Source organism: Dermacentor albipictus, chromosome 1 (assembly GCF_038994185.2).
Source record: "Dermacentor albipictus isolate Rhodes 1998 colony chromosome 1, USDA_Dalb.pri_finalv2, whole genome shotgun sequence".
In the NCBI taxonomy this organism is placed as follows: domain Eukaryota; kingdom Metazoa; phylum Arthropoda; class Arachnida; order Ixodida; family Ixodidae; genus Dermacentor; species Dermacentor albipictus.
In genome coordinates this window covers 187,467,197-187,492,956 of record NC_091821.1, presented here as the reverse complement: position 1 = coordinate 187,492,956, position 25,760 = coordinate 187,467,197, and the positions used below count along the sequence as shown (strand labels likewise).

Here is a 25,760-nt window from a genome sequence, read left to right as displayed (position 1 = left end):
CGGGGTAGCTTACAAACACACTGTGACTTTCTCTAGCAGTTGGGCCTCGCCACCCGGCTGTTCCGCAGGACCTAACAGTGCCAGTGATAAACTGTACAAAGGAAGTCACTGCACAGACAAACCGTGTCTTTTTTTTTTCTTTTTACTTAGTCACTCCGTTGTAAGTAGTTCATTTTTACTCTATACTCATTTCTCCCCCTACTCTTACCCCTGCCCCTTCCCTGCTGCTTACCGCTGTTCAGGTAGCTACTCAGTTTAGGTAGCTGTTCAGGTAGTTCATGTGACTGCGCTAGGTAGCTACTGTGGTCAGTGGCAATTTCCTTCCTTTCTTTTTCCTTTATTTAGCCATCGGTTCATAGGCACAAAACTATGTTTATCATTTCAAGCCTAAGATCTTCATTTAGCAGGCCTGTACTTTGGAGAATGCTGAAGAAAAAAAAAAGAAAAATATAAAGTAGACGCTAGGAAGAAAAAGAAACAATACTACTTGGCGATCAAAATTGCTTAAGGTTCCGTCCATTTCAGTTTCAATCTCTTTGTATTATTACAGCTAGTGTTGTGTTCCGCCGAGGCAGTGAGCACTGCAGTCAGCAGGCCATCTACGGAGACTGTTTTCGGAGCAGAGGCCCACACATACATGACAGCCACATCAAAAAGTGGCAGTGAAGAACCACTTACCATGCCTATAGCCACCATTAATCAACAGCACTGACCATTTTACAGGCAGAAAGTTTCAACTGAGCCACTGTTCAAAGCACCAGCCGTGAGAAGGCCACCACCCACAGCAACAAAATGACAATGGTGCCTGGCACAACTCGTTCTGAAAAAAAGGGAGGTTGGAGACATTTTTCTCAACTACAGCAGATCACCTGTTACAGCATCATAACAGGGACAGAACGAAGCGTGCTGCGACGGCTAAGAGCAGATTTCTTTCCCTTTATTCAAAACATGACTGAGTGGCATCGCCTAGTGGGAGAAGCTGAACTACACGCAAAATGGCCGCAGTGATACCTTCACCTTAATCTCAATGTTGCACGTTCATGAGTACTGCTGACAAGCAGTCATTCTTAGCTCATGTTCTTGAAGCTCCTGTTTCATACATGTGCAATCATTCATCAACGATTCATTGGCCTTTCTCGACATTCGTTCTCCTTTTCAAAGGTAGTGTTCTTTTCCATTATCTGTTCAAACCTTGCATTGAAGTGCTCAAGGCTTTTTTCAAAGGAAGGCATTGAAGGCTCAAGGCTTTTTCTTAGTTCCTTTCTGACATCTCGTTCCAAGTTTACATTTGGATTCTTTAAGTTCTTTCCTGAGCTCTTGCTTGAATTCCTCAATGCGAGGTGACATATTGCAATGTCACGAAAACAATTCACACAAACAACAGATCACACTTTTTCCCAGCAGCGAGGCAAGAAAACATAAACGAGTAAAATGCAAGGTTGAAGAGCAACCACCTGTGTGAAATTGAAAGCAGATGTGATTTGAAGATGCGTCCTTCCTTGTTGCCTTGGTGCTGCTCCATGCAGGGAATTTCTGGCCCAATTTTCCTTGGAAAAGAAACAGCCATGTTAGAATTGGGCAAATACCGTAAACAGATATTTGTGAGCTACCGTTATTGCTTGAAAAATATTCCTAGGGCAGGCCAGAAATGGGTGTTTTCGGTGGGCGATTCTCTCTCTCTCTCTCTCTCTCTCTCTCTTTGCGTATGTTTAATGCATTCACTGTTTTCTAAGCCCCACCGAGACGGCCTCTGTCACCGTTGGGGTCACTATAGCGGTCTGGCGTGTGCATGCTGACTGGCTAAGTTCAAATTATCTGGTGAAGGCCAATTTTAGAATAAAAATAATGAAAGTTAGTGCACCGGCGTGGCCTTCAAACGGGATTGAATTAACAGAAAAATTTTAAATCGAATTAAGCGGAGACGAATTAACAAAAGTTTACTGTACTCAGTACTTGCGTTGCATGCATTCTTGGTGCTTAACAATTATTGCAAGATTTTATTGCGATAGCAATTATATAGACAACCCAGGCGAATTTCTGCCATAGGCATTGCCGTGATGTTCCGTTATATAGAGTCCAAGTCTGTATGCTGTAGGTGCACGGGAAAGCTTGCGATTATGAGCCGAGAAGGATGGTGGCTTGATGCGGTGGCGTCTTTTTGCGTGTGCACTGGAGGAAGGTGGGGAAGGTGCATTGTCTTTTCATGTGCACAAGGGGGGGGGGGGGGGGCTGAGGACAGGGAAATGTGCGCATGCTAGGAGGGGCTTGGGGAAGGTGGTGGGTTAGTGCACATCTCCTTCTCCTCTCCGGCTGTGGCAGTTGAGCGCAGCTGCCCATGCCTTGTCTTGGAGGCAATCTGCGATGGGTTCAAAGGGTAGGCAACCCGAAATAGCTGATAGCTTCGTGTACACTGTGTTTTCACGCGCCTAGTTCACATTGCAGTGAAAGACTGCTAAAAGGAGAATTCACTCTCTGTTGCTGGCGCTCTTCATCACGCCAGCATTCTGGCAGCAAGTGTCCGCAGTCATCGATTGAGATCATGCTTTTCTGTGCATGCATGACAGTGTGCTAGTAAGTGAATGTTTGCAGCAGTTTATGCGCCTGATAAAACTACTAACCTTACTTCGTTAGCTGTCCAATAATTTGCTATTGCAATCATTTCTTCACCTTTCAAGCAAAACTGTGACTTTTTTAACATCACCTTTGCTCATTGCATTAATTGATACATGTATGTTTGCACAATGCAGAAAAGTCAACCTTTATACCACATTCTTTGACATGAACATAATGATATGTGACAAGCTGTCTACAGATGCAAGCAGAAGTGGGCAGCCTACGGGCATCATGAAGACTTTGAAGTTCTTTTAGCATAGGTGGCTATTCAGAAATCAGCATATTCGTTGCACTGTTCACACAACCACATTAGGGCTGTACTTTTATTCCAGTGCTGCATGCCTATGCCACAAAGAAATATAATTTTTTCATGGCATCTATGGTCAACATATAGTTTTGCTCATGTGTATACATCGAAAAAGACCACAGTGCTTTCATCTAGTACAGGTTGATTCTAGGGTAAGACACTTTTGGTGCTCTTGAGCTTTACGGGGCCATGGATGTCAGTCTTATTATGTGAATTCATTAATGGAGCATGCTGGTGAAATTAAAAATAATGGTAGCATTCATATAGCTGCACATTGCAGATGCACCACATGTTGGGCTAGCTGGATGCCATTCATAATCAGTGTGAAGAACACAGCATAGACATGAAAGCATAATAGGATGGTCACTTACAGCTGACGGGATTTTGTCTTATTTTAGATTTCAACCTACCACTTTGGCTCAGTGGCTATGGAATTCTGTTGCTAAGCACGATGTCATGGGTTTGATTTTGGCTGCCACAGCTCCATTGCGATAGGGCAGAATGCAAAAACACTCATGCACTTCAGTTCATGAAGAACCCCCCACTACAGGGAAATTAGCTGTATAGAAATATTCAGACATGAACTCGGGCTTCTAGGGTGTCGAACCTGAACCAAAACCATACCTAAACTGAAATTTTGGTCAGAACTCAACCAGAAACAATTTCTTTAAGCACACCTGAACCAAGAGCAATAATAATGGTTACCTGTTCAGGACAAAGTGGTTCAAGCATATCGGGTCATATAGAGAAAAATGCACTAGGCCACACGAAACAGCTTTTCTTCCACAGTGAGCCTGCCTCACATTTCCTTGTTATGACTTACAAGACTTGTATACTGTATGCACAAGTTGGCACAGATGCTACATATTATGCCAAAAATTAAGGGCACTTAGTCCGATACACGCATTCTGAACTCTTCTTTATTAGCTGAGCAGAACCATTTTTATAGGGCCTCCAAAGGATTGCCGATTGTATTGCAATTGAGTGCTTGAGCCATTTTCTTAGGCAGTTTAAGCACCAGTCTTAAAGAGGGTAAGAAAGCAGACTGCATCAAGTAGGAAGCCCTACAACCACATGCACCAAGAGATATCTAGAGTAGAAAAATGTCCTTGTGGAAGGAACTCGACAAGCCGTCCAGATGAGCAATAGATATCACTACTGCCGCTTGTGAATGTCGCTGTCTCAAAAAGCCAAGTACGTTGTTGCAAATGGCGGTGGGGTGAACCACTCCATGCGCATGCATAATAGCTCCATTTAAGCAGAATAAAATAATTTTGAAGGTAAAGAAGAATACTGTCTGGTATGCATATTAATGCTCAGCTTCAGCACTGTAACTTCATTGAAATTCATGGCAGTCACTAATGCACGCCACTGAGAAAGTAAAAAGATGTGCAGAACATTTTCAGTGCCACCATTGCAGGTAGATAGAGAGATTGTGTCATTCAAAGCTCTTTGTAAAACTCAAGCAATGGCCTGTTTTGTTTGCGAGGAAGTATTAGCGTGCACTGCCATAATGTCATCAAGGAATGCATATCTTCCTTAGCATGTGACTGAGATGTAAAATATGTGCATTGGTGTGCTTTTAGTTTTTGGAGGTTTTTCTATAGCAATGGGCCTTCTTGCCCCATGGTGATAGCACTGCACATTTTTTTTGTTTCATGGACATTGCACTATATATTAAACAATGTCTTTCTTTGTTGAAAAATATTTTGCCTGATTTTTCTTGAGAATTTAATGGCTTTTCATTCCTCCACACATGTAATGGCATTTATTAGTTGCGTGTTTTCTTGAACTTGTCGAAGTAACCACGAAGCCGCTTAGCTATTGGTGTTTTATCGCTAAATTGATTCATTTTTGCAATCACGAAACCACACCATAATTTACTCCGTACTACTAGATTTTTATTTTATAAAATAAATATCTTATTTTACACATCTATTAGATATATTAATAATATTAGGAAATTCATATGTGCTAATACGAGGGACATTCCGAAAGTAAGTTTCGTCATTTATTTTCACATGGACACATTATTGCCAAAAACAAATGCACCATGGTATCATATACACCTTGCACTATTTGTCCACATAGTTGCCACTGACATTGAGACATTTGTCATAGCATGCAAACAGCTTGAAGAAACCACGCTGGTGAAATTTTGTGCCCTGCAATGCAAGGAATTGTTACACAGCATGCACTTCCATTGGCAACGACGCTGTCGGCACATGTCTGTCTGCCATCGTGATTTGTACTCGAATAACCTCAGGCACACCGGTCTGCTGCTACTCTCTCTTCTTCTGCGCTCTGTGCATGCGTCATTCCTCCTCTGCTGACGCTTCTTCCGTCGTTGAACCGGCAACAGCCGTGGATTTTTATGGCTATTGTTTGTTTCACCTGGTGTACTATCTCCTCTTTAAAAAAAAATGACGAAATTTACTTTCATTACATCCCTCGTACATGCAGTACAAAGCAATAAACGATTCATGCCTACACAGCATTTTTCCATTGAGTTCACCATAACGCATGTTTGCTATATTTATTGCACTCCTTCATATGTATGTGCGTTAAAATTGAAATAGAAAAACCCAGGCATCAGGGATTTTAGCAGGAAAAAACAGACCTGTTTGCTGTAGCTATCTAACATTAAATTTCCAAACTTGAAACCATGTAAAATATCTTCTCGTCCATGTGCTGGTGAGGTCATCTTATAATTCCTCTGGATGAAAACTTGCTCCTGCTAATAGTTTGGATGTGCTTTGTCACATGACAACATAAGTTGCCGAGGGCCATTGTTCTGCACTGAACTGTTTTGGCACTATGAACAAATTTTTCAACTGTTATAGCTTTCCATTTCTCAAAACTGGAACTTAAGTGGAACAAGATCAACAAAACTAGAGTACAAACCTGTACTCAACTGATATGTTTTCACTTTGACACCCTGTTTATGTACAGTAATTCATTATATCTTGCTCTTTATATTGTCATTTGACTGTATGTGCAATCTGTGTGCATGACTGGTATATGTGAACAAAACGGCAGTTTGCCTAGAATAAAGTGGCTGAATATTTACGGGCTAGCTTCCAATTATGGTATGTAAACTTGCAACCTCATTAATCCCTAACTGTTATAAATCTGGTGCCGAAAGGGCAGCTGCTTGGCAGGATATGTACATGGGAGTTGCAGAAGCAAACTGTTTTCACTCTTGTTCCCATTTCATCTTCAGATCTCTGAGGACAAAGGTCCTGGTCCTGTCGAGTCTCCCAAGGACACAGGGCCTTTTCCATCGGTTCGGCTTAAGCCAACGGGGCTTGCCGAGTCGTTGAGGTCACCCACTGAATATTATCCTCGAGAGAAGAGCTGCATCAGCCCTTCGGAGAATGTGCCCTCTTCACCTCAGCTAAGTACCCCGGGTAGTTCACCGAAGACAGTCACAGCCCTGAAGAGTGGTCGCCCGCCACCACCTGTCGCACCAAAACCACGGCCAAAGTCAATGGTTGGCACCATGGAATCACGGTTGTCAGGTAAATGACTGGCAGTGGCCAGCTTGAGGTTTGCTGACTGCTCATAAACAGCGGTGTAACTGAATGGCACCAGCACTGCCCTCACAGGGCAGTCTGCATTCTACAAGCGCTAGGTGTGTTGCAACACCATGAACTTCAGCATATATGTATTGGACCCACCCATATCTAACCATTTGTGGCTTAGCTGTCACCGGGGAAGGCAGATCCTGCTGGTTGAGCCAACACACTGAGGGCTTGGAGCTTCAAAGGGCCTCTCACCAGATGCAATTGCAAATTTTGTTTATGCACTGAAAGTTTTAAAACACCGCCTAGGGACCATTTTGCCAAAACAATTTTTCAGAACAGTTTATTAGTGGGGTCGATAAAAGAAATGAAATGCCCTGTTACCATTCCACCAGGAGGTGAGCATGACTGCCAAACAGACGCTCTGTCTCTTTGCCTGCACTAGTGTTCACAGACGACATTCCTTCTCTACCTTCTCCTATAATGGAGGCGCAAGGCCACCTCAGGTTCAAGTGAGCAGCCTTGCCTCCTTTGTTTTTTGTTGCATGGTGCATTTACAGCTTTCTGTTGCACCTTCTGCATTGAATCATTTGCTGAAGTCGCGTGTCGGGGTGAACGACATTGCTAACAGTGCACTTTATGTAGAGTCGTTTGTGCACGTTACCTTGACTCTCTAGCTGGCAGCAGTGCTTCCTCGAGAGGGAGAGTATGGTTTGAAATTTGAGCTGTTTTAGTGGTGCATGGTGCTGTAAGACTTTGCAGACACAATTGTCAACATGTGATGTATACGCTGCACTTGTTTGCTTAAAAATGGCTAGACCTGATGAAGGGGCCCTTTAAAAGGGTCCCCGAGATGGTTCATAGAAATTTTGTAGATGCATAATGTGCAGCTACAGTAAAACATTCGTGTCGCAATTTAAGTGAAGCACCTCAGAGCTGTGAACGATTACAAGTTACCCTCCTCCCTAGCCATGCTTTTTCGCCTCAACTCTTTCGCTGAGTGATCAGAGCTAAGCTCCACCTTCACTGACTCTGCCTCATGATCTGACGTTGTGACGTCTACTTCCATTTGTCTTGGATCCAGCGCACGAAGCCTCTTCAGCCTCTCTGCTAGCTGTCTGGCCATTGATCCCCAGTGAGAGATATCCAAGCAGCATGCGTTGTGAGTGTTCTGTCACAGTGCTGATTTTGTCCGGTATTCCCATAACCGCAGGCGAGCGGTACATTTTGACAGATGGGTGGAGGCATTGACTAAAGCCCCCCCATAATACCACCGCTGTGTAGAAGGGCCTTTAGCGTAAACATGAGCGGTGTGCCTGAGGCAGCCACCTGGTGGTGCAGAGCTTACCCAGCCAAACACAGAGCTAATATTGCTTTGTAGCAGCATCGAGGTCGAGGAAGATGAGGAGAACGGTGGCTGGCTAGGGACAGGCCGTTGCCTTGGAAGCGAAGCAGGTGCATGGCTCATGTCACAAGCGGCCGGCGCGAGGTGGCCAGGAGATTTATCCGCCAAGGAATGACAGTCCGCTAGAGCCTTCTGCTCAGTAGAAATATATTCCTATTTATCATCATCACTGATTTTCCATGCCACAAGATTGGTGACCACGGACATGAGACATGGCTGACGACAACCGTAATGCTTCCAATGATCAGCGCAGAACCATCGTCATGGATGACGGCGGTCAAACAACCCCTGCACCACAGCGCGATCTGGCTGCTCTTTCGCTGAAGTTACCCCAGTACTGGCCAGCAGACCTCTAACTCTGGATTGCCCAAGTAAACAGCCAGTTTGCCATCGCGCGAGTCATGTCGAAGACTCAAAAGTTCAACCATCTCGTATCCTCGCTGCCACCCGAAATTGCCACCGAGCTTTGCGATCTGATCCTTCAACTCACGGCGTCAGACCATTTCGACATCCTCACGAGCGAATTCGCCAAACGCACAACAACGTTGGAACAGCAACGGCTACAGCAGTTTCTTCAAACTGAAGAGCTCGGGATTTGCAAACCTTCGCAGCCCTGACATCATTTTCAACAGCTTCTTGGAGACAAGGCAACTGCGTTCAGTCAAGATTAGTTTTGGGAATTGTTCCTATAATATTTGCCCACCTCTGTCCGAATAGTTCTGGCAGCTGTTTTCTCAGCTTGCCGACTGCATTACGGACGCGTCAAGTCCCGTGGTTTCGCTCGTGGAACGTTCAGGTGCATCCACTGTGTCGCCCTCGCTCTCCCTGCAAAGCCTGCGTGATGAATTCTGCGAGGAGATCTACAAACTGTCAGACCAAATCACCACTCTATCTACTCAATGCCAGCGCTCTTCATCGCACAGCCATTCTTTCTTGCGCAGCCGCTGACCATGCTCATTATGGCAGGGCGAATGCTGGTACCATCGTACCTTCAGTAATGCAGTGCAAAAGTGTACGGCACTTTGTAGTTTTCAGGGTAACTCCTCACAGCACCACTATAAGTGGCGAGTGGTGCTCGTGGCGAAGTCAGCCGCTTATTCTACTTGACTGACAAAACATCAGGCCTGCATTTTCTCATGGATGCTGGTATGGAGGTCAGTGTCATCCCATGCTCAGCTGCGATGCACGTTGGCAAGTCTAATCAAGACTACAAGTTGCCAATAAGACCCCCATTGCGACCTATGGGGAACAAGCATTGTCCCTCAACATCAGGCTCTGCAGGACATTGCGATAGATTTTTCAAATTGCTGATGTTGCCTACCCCATCTTGGGCGCAGATTTCCTGCACCACTACATTCTCCTAGTTGACATGCACTGCAAATGCCTCGTTTATGCTACGACACACCTTTCTGTGCTTGGTATTGCCTTGCGAGTGCCACTTCCGGTGCTCAGCAGCGCATTGCCGAAGTCAGTCTACATAAAACTTGAGCAATTCCCATCCCTTCTTCGACCGGCCAACTTCCTTTAGGCACTCAAACATGACTTCACTCACCATATCATTACAACCAGTCCCCCCATCCGCGCTCGAGCTCGTCGTTTACTGCCTGATCGCTGAAAGATTGCACGCAGTGAATTTGAACACACGCTCGATCTTGCAATCGTGTGGCCTTCCTCAAGCCATGCGCATCTCCACTGCATATGGTACCCAAGGCGTCTCCTGAAGACTGACGGCCATGTGGAGATTACCATATGCTCAACAATGCTACTGTGCCAGATCGTTGCCCACTTCCGCACATTGCAGATTTCTCCGTACCACTGCATGGAGCAACGATATTCTCCAAAATCAACCTGGTGAAGGCTTACCATCAAATTCCTGTGGAATCGGCAGATATTCCCAAGACAGCAATCATCACGCCATTTGGACTCTTCGAGTACGTGCGCATGTCTTTCGGCCTTCGCAATGCTGCACAAACTTTTCAACGATTCATCAGCACAGTGACAAGAGAATTGCCTTTCTGTTCCACGTACATCGACGATTTGCTTGTCCTAAGTCGCAACGCAAAACAACACATCCAACAACTGGGCCAACTGTTTCAATGCCTCACTGAATGCGGCCTTATCATCAATAGGGCAAAGTGCGAATTTGGCGCGCTCAAGTTGGGCTTCATCGGTCACCGTGTCGACAAGGGTTCCTTGCCAATAAAAGCCCAGGCCACACCGGATTTTCCTCAGCCGTCTTCCATCCGTAAACTGCGTGAGTTCCTTGGCCTCATAAATTTCTGCTACAGCTTTATACCTCATGGTACCGCTTTTATTCGGCCCCTAACAGACATGCTCCAGGGCATCAAATCTAAAACAACTGAACTCACTTGGTCCCCAGAAGCACTAATTGCTTTTGATACCATCAAGACCAAGCTGTCTCAGGCAACCCTGCAGCAGCCAAGACAAGGCAGGTGGACTGCAGCAAGCACTGCAGGAAGAGCTCCCTCAGCAGTACATCATTTGAGTTGACGTTTCTTGTACTCAGAAGCTGCCGCATGTTGTTGAGCAGCTGGGAAGAGCGGCGATCTCCAACCTCCTCGAGGTGAGCAGGCACTGGAGGCTTGTGCTCTCAGATGCCCTGGTGCAGTCTAAAATGCTCTGCTTAAGTTGCTGGTATGAGGCATCACCTAAAGGTGCAGCGATGATGTCCGCCACCTCTTGAGCCGCCTCAGGAGACAGGTTGCAAAGTAAGTGGCGAAACCAAGAAGTCTCCGAGGTGATGCAGTGCAGATTGAAGATGGCTTCAACCTGGGCAAACCAAACTTGTGGGTTCTTGTGCCAGAATGTGGGCAGTCAGAGCTGGAGAGCTGCAACGTCCCGTGGGCGTGAAGTAGTGTCAGGCAAAAGGTTGCCTGAGGGTGGTAAGTTGCTTGGGTCAGTCATCTCGTAGGCTGGAGTCACAACTGTTGGGAACCAAAAGATCACAGCAGAGCGCCAGAACCATAGGAGCACGTAGCAGGCTTCTAGAGCCAAATTGCCCTTGCTGTGCTTCCGCATCGAGCACGCGCCGCCCATCTTTATTTTCCTCATCTTTCACAGCCAGCTACCGACCTTGGCATTCCTGCGTTTGCGGCATCGGTGGGCACTACAGCAGCACTACTCTCACGCCATAGCTGGAATCATTGCTGGATCGGTCTCTGCACTTTCTGAAAAGGCAGAATACTTTAAGCGGCATAGTGCGGCATCAGCTGCACCACGAGTCGAGGCAGTACAGTCAGCCACTAAGTTACAAAAAGTGATCACAGTGTGCACTAACCAATAGGCATGCAACGAGCCACTATAGCTTAAAGGGACACTAAAGGCATATATTAAGTCAAGCTAAAGTGATTGATTAGTACTCGAGAATATCTAAGGCGTCAATATTGTCGTGAACAAAGCTTTCTTATTAGAGAAATTGAGGTAAATGCAGCACATGCTTAGAGACTCCCCCAGGACATTCAAGTACTAGCCTGATGATGAAGGCACTCCTCATTATAATTCTGTCACAGTACTCACCCACTCAAAATAAAAAAGATTATTGTATTGAATTATAAAATGAAAGAAAATGCTACTTGTCCGGTTCTATTTGATATTTAGACAGAAATAACTCACTTACGTTACCCTTGACAACTATGCGGGCGGTCGAAAGGTTTTGTTTTCTCTACTCTTCACCACTTGTGCTTTCACGTTTCAGTAGTTTCATTATCGCGTAGTGCTGTGCTAGTTTTGCTGGCTCGTGAAAGTTGCACAACCTGCAAGTAACAGAGAATGCCACATCCATGTGATATCGCGGGTTTCTCTAATGGTCCGTGCCACTTGACCAAGAGCAGCTACAGTGGCAAATCCAGCTCTCTGTCTTGGCTCAATTTCTCCGTGGCCACACATTTGCATTTTGTGCAGAAAATCGTAGTGTCATATCTTGGGTGCTGTTTCACTCAGACAGCAGTAAAGGACGTTGACGGCATACGCAACGTCACCACTCCTTGCTCTGGGGCGGGCGATTTGAATTGCACTAAAGGCATAAGGGCCTTTCAGACACAATTTTCCCATAAACTAAGTTTTCTTGGCATGAAACAAGGGCTGTGAGGTTTCTGGAATGGTATTTTAGCAGTCCATGTGGACTTAGTATTTGCCTTTAGTGTCCCTTTAAGCAGTCAGCCAATACTTTAGGCTCTATGGTGTCTGAACCAGGGACCCGTCGTATCTATCTTTTAAGTGGGTACCTATTAAATATATTCTTTTTGTTGTTCCCTCTATTGAATCCAGTGTATATAAACTGTAAACATCATACATAATCAAACACACAAAGTGAGTCCTTACGTTCATAATTTTTAGGTAGCATTCTTGCTAAATATGGTAGCTTTATATCCAACTTACAATGAAATCTGGTTTGCTTTGTTTAAAAATTTAAAGATTGCTTTTTTTGCTGGCACGTTTGCTGGTTTCTGACGTGCTGAGCCAGAAGGATATAGTTTTTCCTAGCCTTTACATCATCTGCCTACCATTAAGCAGTGACCTCATGCACTGTACAAAAGGTCGTAAATGTATGTAGTGTTCTGACTTTGAAACAAAAGAACAAGGCCCTGTCTCTGTTCTTGTGCAGTGGTGCTGTCATTACTACATTCGTCAACTTGGCTGTTACCAATGGTTGTGTTTGCACTGTTGCTTAAAAGCAGAATCCTTCGGCTGAAGCCAGCATGAGTGGCCTCACAAATAGTCATATGCACGCACGCCTATACCTGTGTGGGTGCATGCATGCATGTATGTGGGTGCAGAAGGCATACATTGCATGTTAGCAATAACCACTTAGAATGCAGGCTTAAGGTGCCATGGTCATTGTGAGCTTTAGTTGCAGGCCAACAGGACAGGAGGGGAAGGTCTCTTTAAATTAGACTAATCTACAAACTCCGTCTTACGATTAGCTCTGGAACAGCAGGAAGATCTGTAAATGAGCGCAAATTTGGAAGTTTGTCCAGGATGTCGAGGCGAAATTCTTTTGGTTTCAGTTTGGGTAGTTTCGGTAGAGCTTCAGCTCCAGAGCAAAATTTATAACGGTTTGAATAAGGTTTGTTGCTTTTTGAACAGTTCATTCTGGTTCAAATTGGTTCGAAGAAAAAAAGAAACCTTCGTGTACCATCACTTCCCTGAAAAATGTGTACATTTGGATAAAATTTCATCTTGTTGTTTCAAATGCTTATTAAGCAAAAAGGAAACCAGAGGACTCTTGCCACTGCATCAGTCCTTTTGGGAAGAGGGAAGAGAAATGGTTACAATGGATTATCAATGGATCCAACACGCTGTATAGCCTGCTCTAGGCTAACCACTGCACTAGGCTAACTGATAAGTTGTCGGCAGAGGAACCCTTATAAACAAACTCGATGCCAAGAAGCCACGCTCCATTTATTGCAAGTTTTGAACAGGTCGCAATAAGGGAAGATGTAACTAGTTATTTCTTCCATGTTCAAGGAATTGTTCCACCATGCTGTAGTGTTGGGGTCAGCAGCCGTCTAATAGAACAAAATAAACAAAACACATAATTGGTGTCATACCAAGGTACAGTGAAACCTTGGTGATACAGCCACGGCTGGTACGAATTTCGGAGTAATATGAATTCGTACAATTCCCCGGCTGAAGTACGCTGTGTACTATGAGCAACATTTTGGATGTCTGGAATGTTTCCGCACACCCATTTGGGTGATATGAAAGACAGAGCCGCGATGGCTGCGATCGCCGGCAGCAAAATGGTGAAGAGGCTGTGCTGAGCACGCTGAGGTGGGTCTGCAGGTGGACCGTTTCCATATTTGCAGTGCAGGGGAGGCTGGCAGAAGGCAGCCAATAACACAGAAGCAACTGCACGCACTGTACAGAGTGGAAACCGTCCCACACTGACAGTCTCTCCCACATCTCACTGCTCATGAGGCTCGCACTGCTGTATCCAACGTTCTCACGAAGTCGGTTTTGTCAAGTTTACGTGCAACTTCTAGAATTAGCTGCTGACCTGGTGAAGAAGAAAACCCAGAAAGACATCCGGGACTTCTTCCCTTGTGAATAAATTTCTAAAAATGAGTTTCTGGTTTTTTAACGTGTCGATTTCATTTTTTTGGTGATATGAATTTCAGGTGGTACAAATATTTTGCCCGGCCCCTTGAGATTCGTATCACTGAGGTTTTACTGTACATGCAAACTGGTTGTGAAGTTTCTGTAGAAGCCCACACGTCTAGAAAATGGCGACGTGTTGCAGCAGTCTCTATCTGTATGTTGGGGGGACAACTTTTGTTAAGGAAAAAAAAAAAATATGACATCATGCCCAGAATTGGAAGTTTCATTGTGATCTCATGCTTCTTGGCATGAATGTTTAATTTTCTTTAAGATCCGGCATTTCGGCCCCTGCATGATGGATTATTTTTCTTCTCTGAGCTTGCCTCGGCTTATGTGCAACCATGTCCTCAAACTTGCCTCTGTATTTTCTTTAACGATGTGAGGGTATAGGATGGAGATGAATGACAGTGCCAGAGAGGTTTAAAAAACCAGATCATATTTGTTCGTCAACAATTATACATCCAATATACATGACAGAACCCAAATAATCATGCTTCAGTGAATGAAAAGTAGTGCTATGGCCAACACATAGTCAAGAAACAGCAATCTATGCGATTCACAGAATCTTTGAAGCACTTACAACTCTGTGCACAACCATGTATTTGTATCACCAGTTATCAGACAAGACAGTGTTGCACGATATCATTTAAGGAGCCCCAAACAACCTTTCTTTGAAGCTTTAAAAAAACACCTTGAAACAAGAGTTGTGCCTCCCATGAATACAAGATGCTATCAAAAAGTTTCGAGTCTGGCTCCGGTTTGAAAAAATTAATTTATTTACGTGTATTCAAATGCTGTCACCTTTTGAACAGTTCCCTTGCACAGCAATCCAGCACTTCCAGTGTTCCTGCCGCTTTGCAAATATGTGCTTGAAGTTTCTTTTTTGGAATGAGTCGGGCACCCTTTTGCGATTCAAGCTTTATTTAAGAAATCATGTCAGAATGGTGACTTTTGAGCTAAATGTTTAATTTTCAAAAAAGAGTGAAGTAAGTGACAGCCAAATTTGACGAGTTGGGTAGAAACCATGTTGTTTGAGGCAAGAAACTTGTCTGTGTGGAGTGATTTATGACAAGGTGCATTGTCAAGTTGTATTTATGAAAAGGTGCATTGACAAGGTATATTTTCAGCATCCAGCTCCTCTGATGCCCCAGGTCAGGCTGATTTCCTTCGCACAGCCTCCCTCAGCTGCTGTCAAAATTGACAGTAAAGCTAGCTGTTAATAGTCGCGCCATTTGGGGAAAATTCCCATTGCATGATTCCGTGAATAGCAAAAGAGGTAATGAGCATTCACTTTGACAATCTGCAGGCATGCCTAGCCTTTTTTCTCTCGCAGAGACATGAGCTTGTTCACTGCGACAACTTTTGCTTGTCTCAGCGTCGTCCCCGTGCACCCAAGTTTCGTCCCTGCTGATGATTCTCTATGTGAAAGACTGGTCATTTATCAGCTATTGGTTCGGTTCGGTTCTGGTTCAGCTGAAAATAATGGTTCAGCTCTGGTTTTATATTCAGTTTCAGTTCGGTCTGACACCCTGGTTTTGACCCCATAGCAGACAGCCGACTCATAATTTATGCTGACTTATTTATTTATTTATTCAGATTCATTATACACCTTTAAGTAGATCCTCACTGTTTCACTCATGTTTGTGTTCTCTTAGGAGAATTCTCCAGTGATGAAGGTCTGAGGACAAGAGCTAGGACACCAGATGAAGCAGACTCTTTGGACAACAGCAATAAATGTAAGTGCTTTTTATTTTTTTTTAATGAAGCCCCAAAAGGCCAATTCCTTCTGTAACAATCCACTAAATAGATGTTATAAAAGAGAGAGCCAGACTAGACAAATCATCTGCCGTATTAGAATTCTATCCGCACTTTGTCCTGCAAAAAAACATAAAGTTACCCATATTATCAGAGAAAATTGTAGTTAATGTCTGAAGTTTCAGTTTGTGCACAAACCACAAATCTGTGACATTGCAGATGCCAGAGATTGAAGCAAAGAACACAAAAGCTGCCAAAATTCAGCTGCTCTTGCGGTATCTGCCGGCACTGAAATTTGTCGCTGGCAGCATCAAGGGAGAGAAAAAATGTATGAAAAGAATAATGAGAGGCTATGGCTGTGCAGCCTTGACTGTCGCATTTATCATCAGATGCCCAATGACGAGGCAAGGATGGATGCAGATAAAAGAAACATTTATAGCCTCTGAGTACCCGCGCTCCAACAAGGTGCTGTTTTGTACATTTGATCATGGTGCTGCCATCATGACATATATTAACATTTTCTTCACTTACTAGCCTTCATATCTCGGTAAGAGTGGCATTTTTGGTGTTTATCTAGTCATCTATAATTTTAGGCAGTGTTTTTTTTCTTTTTTTTTTTTAAGTCTTGTCTAAATAGTAAAGTACCTGACTTCAGAAATGGGATTTCCTTCCCGGTATTCCAGTCTGCACGAATGCTTTGTCTGTTGAGCGACTGCTTGGAAAATTTTTTGAGAGTAAGCGATGAGCACAAAACAGTGCTTCTTAAGGACTTTGAATTTGTTAGCTTGGCACCAGGGCTAGTGGACATTTTTTAAAATAAATTTGACTACGTCACCAAAGCTACGCGGTTAAATTATAGGAAGGCACTTTTGTGATTGAAAGATTGGGACTAAAGTATTAGAACAGTAAAAGAGTTGTAAAATGTGTTGTTGAAAATAAAAGGATAATCATCATCCAGTATTAAGCCGCAGAGTGGCTGAAATGTAGGCAAGTTGGTGCAGACTCATGGACTCGTAGCCATGTATGTAAGGAAACAGATAAGACATGCACTGTCGTGAGGGAAATGCTTGTGTGTGTGTGTGTGTGTGTGTGTGTGTGTGTGTGTGTGCGTGCGTGCGCGCACGTGTGTGTGCGTGCGTGCACACACTTTTCTAGAGGCTACAGTACGTAAGAAAAATAAATTGCGAAAGTAGATTGGTAAAGCCACGCAATAACAAAACAATAACAGAGCATGGTAGACGTCTAAAAACCAAAAACAAAAATGGAAACAAAGCCAAAAAGTAGGAAGACCTAATCATTTCACTTTAAGTTACCCACATGTCACTTAGGTAATCAAATTCCTTGACCACGAGGGAAACTGAAGTCTGGCTAATACATTTGTGTAGTATTCTGTTACGAAATGATTCATTTATTGCTCTTTTTACTTTTTTATGATGACATGGAGGTGAAGTGTCACTGTGTGTCATTGAGTATCGGGTTACAGCCACATGTACGACAGTGACTGGCCAAATGGTAAGACAATCCAGATGGCAAGAGTAAATGGTGGTACTCCTGCAAGTCTCGTGTTAATGAATCATCCACTCTGTCCTATGTACACCTTGCCACAAGATAGCGGTATCCAGTATACTACACCTAGTTTGCAAATGCATACTTGGTTGCATGTCTTCTTATCGACCAGATTGTGATGTTTTTTGGCCTGTTCCAATCCTTCGACTTAAAAGGGACGTTAAAGGGGCAAATCCTTGCGAACTTCTCTGGTGCTGAAAAAATTGCATCAACCTGAACTCTATTGCCAAAATTTCATTGGCATCATAGTCAAAGCCCCCCGTCCTGACTACAGCATGCCTCATAATCAGATTGGGGTTTTGGCACGTAAAACCCCAGAATGTGATCTTTCTTTTTCAACCCTTGCTAAGAGGACCACCTGTAAATGCCGAGATGTAATTGCCCCTTGTCTGCTGCAGTATAGTTCAGGTGTTCAGTTGGAACAACACAGTTATGATGCCCACTGCTGGAGATGCAGCACTTTGCTCCCCCCCCCCCCTTCATTAGCAAATAGCTTTCCTGCCTGTCCTTTTTCGTTTTTTATGTAGACAGTTGAAATGCGCAAAATCTGGGCCTTCATGTAACTGTTTCTGAATAATGTAAAATGAATTAATGGCTGTATATTTCAAGACAAACTTGAATGTAAAAACGAGCAAGCTTACCTGCATTCAGCTTAAACTTGTGACTGTGAATGTTCATAAATTTCTTACTGTGTTTCTTCTCCTCCTTTTGCATTTTTGTGTATTTCTTTTGAAAATAATGTTAGGAATGACAACATTGCTAAGAGCTCATTGGTGTCTTCCCAGCTTCTGAAGGGGCACCATGGAAACGTGTGGGGATATACAGCAAAGATTCGTCAGATGGGTCCTTGGTGTCATCAACCACCTCCACTGCTGCCAGCAGGGCTGCGTTTTTTGCAGGCTCTTCATTGCGATCGTCAGGCATGGCCACTTCGTCCCTGGCCAAGGAGAAGGCAGAAGGAGAGTCGGAGGGTGCACCTTCAGCTCCACCAGCAGACGACATTGTCGACGTCTGATTGGATGCTGGTCAAGTCATGTCTGTTTCCTTTTTTGTGTGTAGGTGTGTGTGTGTCACTGATGTGTGTCTCCTGTCTAATGAGCTTGATGTGTCTCACCGAGTTGAAAAAGCGCATGTACAGTACTTGGGTTTGTTTCATGAAGCTGGTGAGTTACTTCATGTATTCTTTTTACTGTGCTGTTGCAATAACTATTAAATCAGGCATTCTTTACCTGTGAAACAGTGTGACAAAAGTTTTATTGTTTTATACATTGAATTTAGAGGCACTCTTATAGTAGTCATATTTCTGCCAGTGTGAAAGAAAAAGTTGAGGAACTTGAGCTGCAACATTTATGAAATTACTTAAGCCTGTCTTTGCATAAAAGTAGCTTGTGAAAAGTTGTACATATGACTGGAACCCCTCTTACTTATGCAGCATTCGCTACAGTGTTGTGTAGAAATCTGCTCATGTAGAACCAAGAGGAAAAATGTGTTTCCTTGTGTGTACGTGTGTGCGTGTGTGTGTGTGTGTGTGCATGCATGTGAGTTATGGGTCCCGGGGCCAGTGCCTCTGCTCAACATGACACAAAGTCATGATTGTAGAATACCAGTGATTTTATTCCTCCTCCCTTGTAGGTGGTTGCGAGCTTGTGTCAGAGGTTTGTAGCCATGGTCAAGGGGGCCTGAGTGGTTTTATAGAGGTGTTTAGGAGCTCAATTCTTGCCATTGAGAAAGCATCTCTGCTACACCAGTTGCCTAGCATTTGAACATCGCTGTTAAGCTTAGCAGCTTTGAGCAGTCGTGCAAGTAAAATGGGTACCATTCTGTAACACTAGCTTTTTAGCATGTGTGTTGGATGTATGTTTAACTGCACTGTATGTTGGGGGTTTTTATTTTTACTGAGTTTCTAGAATTGTGTAGGACATAAATTATAGCCTGCCCAATTTTGAGGCAGGCATATACCTAAATTGTTTCTGTTTAATAAAACAAGCATATTACAGCAAACATGTGAATAGGTTATGTAATTCCGTAGTTGCAAGTAACATGTGGTTCTCATTTCGTTTAGTTTGATAGAGTTATAGGGCTGTTGGTTGCAAGTTTTCCCTTGTTTTCTGACATGTCCAAGCAGCCTAAGGGATAAGCAAAGGAGTGCACAACCGAACCTCAATTTAGAATAGTTTTCCATCTATTGAAATTTTTTTCATTCCCTTGAAACGCTTCTTTGGAAAACCGTACATTTTCTGAATTTAGCAAAGTATTTTTTGCATTGCATTTTTCATTAAGTCTTTGCACATAACATGCATATTTTGGCAACCTCCCCAAGCAGGACACACTTGGAAGTGGCAGGTGCACTGCTGTGCCACTTGTCAGCCTGGCAGCTTGTCAGCACCGACGCTGAATGTGTTCCATTCATGCTCATGGGCACACTCTGGAACACATGAGCAGCGTGGGCATGAGCCTCTACTTTCCTTAGTGCTAATTTACTGAGCTATTTTTTAACCATGATTACAAAATCTCTAGTGTAGCTATAAATAGCAAAATTTAAAACTTGGTTATTGCCTATCCTAATCTAACAGCATGGCCCCTCAGGATATACCAGGCAATAAGTGCAGTGCCAGGCTGCACTAGCTTAAGGCGATTTTATCATGCTTTCTATTCATTGAGTGTCTTTGCACTCAAAGCTTCCTCGTGGCACCTGCTCGCACACCAGTTGCAATGTAAACAGTAAAATAATAGCCCGCACAAAAATTCGTCAAGTTCAATGTCGGGACAGCCAAATGTGGATATGTTGTTCAACATGCAGAAGCTACATTATGGAGACTGTCCTTTGTGCAGGAACTACAGGAGACTGGCCCTTAGGTTTACAAGTAATCAAAGACCCTTTCCATTTACAAAACAAATAACTAGTTCTGATATAATGTGCACAAAGTAAGTCAGTTTCATACCTACGACACTTCGTTTCTATAAAAATGCCATTTCGAGACTCCACAATGTTACTGTACATTTCATGTTATGATCAGCATGCATGGTGCTAACATGCTCTGCATGGTGACATGCTTTTTTGTTGTGTTTAAAGTAATGGACTCGATATGATTCAAAATATTGTGCTGCATCATAAAGACCATGACTGAATAACATTTACAGTGAAGATGTACTATTTTTTTTTTTGCCTTTCTGTTCACATTGCTAAACATATATAGTTTGAACACTTCAATTGTTTGATAATCACCCTAGTTTTCATGCGTCTTCTTGCATGCTAGCCGACAGGTCTGTTGCAGCAACATAAAATAATAAATTGCTGCTGCAACATCTAAACCTCAGTGTAATGAAATTTTTTTAATTGATAAAGTATTTGGTTACAAGTACAACTTCATTAAATCTAGATTCAAATGTATAAAAGAGAAGCCGTGCCTGCTATGCCCAAGTTGGCCATATAAGGAAGGGTTTCGGAGATTGAAATTTCTCCCACCAGGTGACCTCAAATGAGGAGTGAGTAATGAGCTGCGTTTACATGAATGCGACAGTAGCACATCACATTTCCAAGCGCATTTAAGAAAGGCGATGCGATGCTGTTTACATGTAGCGCATTAACTTTCGCGAGAACGCCGTGTCACACAGGTGAGTCGACTCGCGCCCGTAAATCTACCCTCGCCTGATGCATTTATGCGATGCGCCTTCCTAGTGCATTACCACTGTATACATGAATGCTATGTGCTAGAAATGCAATGCGATGCGCCACTGTCACATTCATGTAAATGCGGCTGTGGATAGGGTCTTGTCTACCAGATTCAGCTCTATGCACTGTAAGAAAAAGTTTCAGCTTGTCCACGTCTGCAAATGTGGTGCAAATATCAGATTGGCTAAGTAGAGTTTGCTGGGTGGGATGCAAGCTTGCATTCTTTTTTTCAAGTTTCACTGGCAGCTCACTTTCTTTCATCGGCAGGTTTAGAGGTCAGTTTGTGCTGTTGTGTGAGCGATTGTAAATATGCTTTTGCTGCATGAAGACCCTTCAATTTAGCTGTGAGTTTCTTGACAGTCCTTCATTGTGAAAACAAAGTGCAATAGGGCATTTAATAAAAACACTCAATATAGGAACTTGCCTTTCCTTTCTCTTCTTCTAATTTAGGCCTCAATTCCTGAGTCAGTTTATTTGCATGAGTACTTTGTGTTATTTCCACAACTATTTAAGTCTAGCTTGTGTAGTTCTGTGTACATATACAGCTTACCTGCCAGTGTCACAACTGCACCAAATACATTCCCGTAGTATGCCTTAATAGGGCACACCAAGGACTCTATATAGGCAGCGTTGGTGGTAGAGCGCGGCAATCCTGTCCACGTATGCTTGCATCCAGTATTGTGAATGTGTAAAACTGAGTGCATGTGTGTGTGTGCGCGTGTGCGTGCATATGTGGGCATGTGCACAGCATGCTTATATGCCACAGGAACTTTCTATATACTGGCACATTTCTTTTGTTGCTTGTTGTGCTTTTAATTTGCATTTGTTACTCACTCTGTACCTTGATCACATTTTTTCTCTGCTATATGTGAACAATATTGAATGCCTGTTGTACGCTTGTAGCGTCTTTTGCGCAAGTAGTCAACAGCCTTCTCTCTCTCTGTGTGTGTGTGTGTGTGTGTGTGTGTGTGTGTGTGAATTTTCTTTGAGGCATTACTAAGTGGTGTGTGCTTTCTGTCTATGGCCTTCTACATTTTTTATTTGTCAAAGCCTTGCCACTGCTTAATTCTGTCTACTTAAACCTTATACCAGGAATTGGATAATTCCTAGTAAGCATACTTTATTCTTATGTAGTCAATTCTTCTAAATAACTAGAATAAGTTACATTATGTTCTTGACCTTGCTCAGCTTTCATGATAAAGGGCACAGTTTTACTTAGCAGTTGCATTTGGCTTTGATTCTTTTCCTGTAAACATATGTTTTTGTGTGCCTCAAATGTTGGGTGACAGTTTTATCAACACAGGAGAAGTTCATTGGAGGCTTATACTTAACTACAAGCTTAGAAGTTTGACATAATTATATATTTTTTTTCTTTTCTTGGCTGCTTGACATTTCAGTGTATTGTGAAGTCTTTGCGAATTAGCTTCTGTGCAGCCAATAACCTGTTCCATTTTCCAAGCTGAAAGGGATCGTGCATAACTTTGGCTTTGTTGTTGCTTCAGAAAAAAAAAAACGTTATTGCAGTTTTACTGCTATTAATTTGTACTATTGTTGGGTTGTTTTGACATGTTGGCCACTTTTGGTTGTGGATGCTCATGTGAAGTGTACACTGTATTTGAATACAAAAGCAGGCTGCAGACTCTTCCATGGTAGTCGGCGTTAGTATGTGTCAACTGCTGTTGTGTTAGCCCTCTTCTGTGCATTACATTCCCAGTCGTGTTGTGATAGCTCTTGTGATTCTCTTGAAGGCAAAGCTGTTTGGATCAAAGCAATGCATTCTTTTTTTCTTCTTTTTTTTCATTGCTGCTTTCAGATGTGATTGAAACTTGCTGCCTGCAGCTTTTTTTTTCTGAGCTTATGGATGTGGTGATAGGACACAATTTTTTTTATTCCCCCTGTTATCAGAAAAATGGCTTTGTTCCAAACCAGAGAACTTTCTTATATGTATATTTCTGTTTCACTAACTTCATTTGGGATTCCATGAAGCATTCTGGTGCATACTATGTAACGGTCTTTTTTTCTTCTTTTAATTATATGCTGCAGCAATGCAATTTCTAAGTTGCTATCCCCCACCCCCTTTGTCTTTTTTTTGTTGTGCTAGATATAATAAAGCATAGAGTTTGTAGGTTTATTCCAGTGTTTTTGTAACAGCATAAGTGCTAGAGTATGAACTCCTGATTAGGTTTCCTTGCATGCGCTTGATGATGTGTACACTCTCGTGACTGCTTATGATTTTGGATTGCAGTAACTGTTTCATGCCCATCCAAGGTAGCAGTGGTCTCATTTATCAATGTTTTCAATACATCAGCAGAGAAAAATGTAGGTGAATCATGTGAAGTGGTAAACATGCTTCCTGAAATGCTCTGGAGTGCTAGTTTTTGCTATGTTCTTATTGGTGCTTTTTATGAAGACACTTCCAAACTTGGTGAGAGGAAATGTCTTTCACATTATTGTAAAACTTATGCAATTTTGTATGTCTGCCTTTTATATTCATACAGATTCTCTGTAAAATACAGACGGACGATAGTATGTTTCTAGAGGACCCTGTACCCTGTAACTCCCTCCTGCTCCTTTTTATTGTTTGATGCCTATGAAACTTTGGTTTGGTTCTTTGGTTGTATGTTAAGAAACCTTTTCCAGCCCAAGTGTTATGTATAATGAAATAAAACAGAAAAAAGAATGTTTACTGATGTTTTGTTCAGTGATTATTTCTCTAAAGTCCTTAAGTAACTCTCGCTGAGTTTAGATATGGGTTTTCATTTGGTGCCATATAGTGGCAGCCAATTATTATAGACTCCACGTAATCTTCCCTCTGAACCTCTTGTACATGCTAACAGTTATGGAGATGTAGAGTATTGCAATACCATCCCAGCTCAGTGGTTCCATTAATTCCTGTGTGCTAGTAGAGATAGAATGCAAGAACTCCACCTACTAAAGTTGTAACATGCAATATATATATATATATATATATATATATATATATATATATATATATATATATATATATATATATATATATATATATATATATATAATATAAAAATTCACAGTGTCTCAATGTTGGCATGCCTCGTGTCCCAGGTATAGCTTTGGGATGTAAAATGCTATTACCTATTACTCAAATGTTACAATGCGCTCTTTGTAGACTCTTTCGTATAAAATGGCAGCATTTACATTTACAAATTATTTGCATCCTACTGCTGTCCATAAAATCTTATCTTGAGTGGACACATTCATGAGCTAGTGTCTTTATGACTAACCTAAAATTAAATTATGGGGCTTTACGTCTTTAAGCTGCACAGTGGGTTATAAGGAATGCCATAATGGAGGGCTTGGGGTTAATTTTGGCCACGGGTTCTATGCACCCAAAGGATCATGCACAAACATGTTTGCATTCTGCTCCCATCAGTATGTGGCCGTTGTGCTGTGTGATAACCAACTTCTGTAGCTGGTTATTGCAAATCTGATGCCTAATGACTGAAGACATGTGGGGATGAGAAACTTGCAAAGTAGTTTTGAAGCCTTTAAAGAACGGTCTACAGTCCAGAATGTTTGCTGAGATTGTAGTGGCAATGTAAAATTTGTGTTTCAGAATGACAGAAACGAGGGCAAAATAACGAGAGCCTTGTTTGAATCCACTTTGAAGAGCAATAACTTTCTAAGGAATTGTACCTTTATTTTGATGGAGGAAGTTGTGAAAGGATTACACAAGTTGACACACAGCAGTGAAACATTGTCACCAATAAGTTATCTCGCATGACATCGAGTAGATTACATATGGCTTAGCTGTTTTTAAGTAGAGTCTGTTCTTCATCATAAGTGTTACCATAAAGGCTTTTTATGCCTCTAACTGTAGTAGTTAGAGGCATAAAATTAGTACTGACTCTGCACCACGTGATGTCACCTATCACCTTCTACACCTACTAAACATGGCCTTGTGCCCTTTGTATTCCTGAAACTTAGCTCATGCATTTCATACGTGCTCCTCCTTTACAAGCCCTTCTGGCTTCCTCAAGGAATGTCATGGCTTGTTTTGTTTCTTCAGTGTTGCTGGCTTGCTTAGAACACCTCTCTCAGTGGTGACACAGTCCAGCAAATGCCCCTGTTGCCATCATTTCACTGTCCGACACAAATGGAAAAAAATTTCGGCATATGTAAATACAAGTTTTGCACAAGCATGTCACAATTTGCTAAACATTTTTAAATGTTTTTAATTGCATAGCTGAAAATGATTATCGTGGCTAAATCTACACAGCCCAAATCGCCGGACATTTGCAATAAAGTTTTCACTCACTCACTAAAGCTGTATTTGAGTTTCATTTTGTGGTCCTCTATCTATCTAAATTGTCAGTGTTTCTGCCACCTGTACTCACATAACCAAGTGAGCTTTCAGTTCTAAAATTCCATTTAAAAATTTTCCCTGTTTTTCTCAGCAACTGCTGCCGGTATGAGCACATTCAACGATAATCTTGTGATTATACCACAACGAGGGCCTTTAAGCGTCAGCACACGCTCTCTTCAATGAGGCTGTTTATTGTGCAGTGTGCAATAAAATCTCAGTGTTGCAAATCACATAGGTTTGTGTAAAACAATCGTGGTGTCCTAAATTTGTATTGGAAAAAAATATATGTATAAGATGTGTCATGTGACAGCTGAAATGCATTCAATGCAGATCTATCCATCATCGAAAAGGTTTTGTGGCATTCTCCAACCTTTTTTGAAGGTATGAAGGAGAGCACAGAAATGTTAGAATAATTTTGTGCACCATAAGAACGAATTTTGATGAGCTAGTGAGGA

At 42.6% G+C, this 25,760-nt stretch overlaps 1 protein-coding gene across 6 annotated transcripts in view; it reads left to right on the top strand.

The window, feature by feature from the left end:
• The window catches only part of LRR (Leucine-rich repeat), a 222,823-nt gene extending 199,170 nt beyond the window's left edge, over positions 1-23,653 (top strand). For 5 of the 6 annotated variants that reach the window (XM_070530645.1, XM_070530643.1, XM_070530642.1 and 2 more), the window contains 3 exons: positions 6,144-6,441; positions 15,625-15,705; positions 18,076-23,653. In XM_070530645.1, the coding sequence (XP_070386746.1) occupies positions 6,144-6,441; positions 15,625-15,705; positions 18,076-18,305 (609 nt within the window). In that variant the 3' untranslated portion in view covers positions 18,306-23,653. The remainder of the gene's footprint in view (positions 1-6,143; positions 6,442-15,624; positions 15,706-18,075) is intronic. The other variant, XM_070530644.1, reaches the window with a different exon arrangement.
• The last annotated feature ends 2,107 nt before the right edge of the window (positions 23,654-25,760 follow it).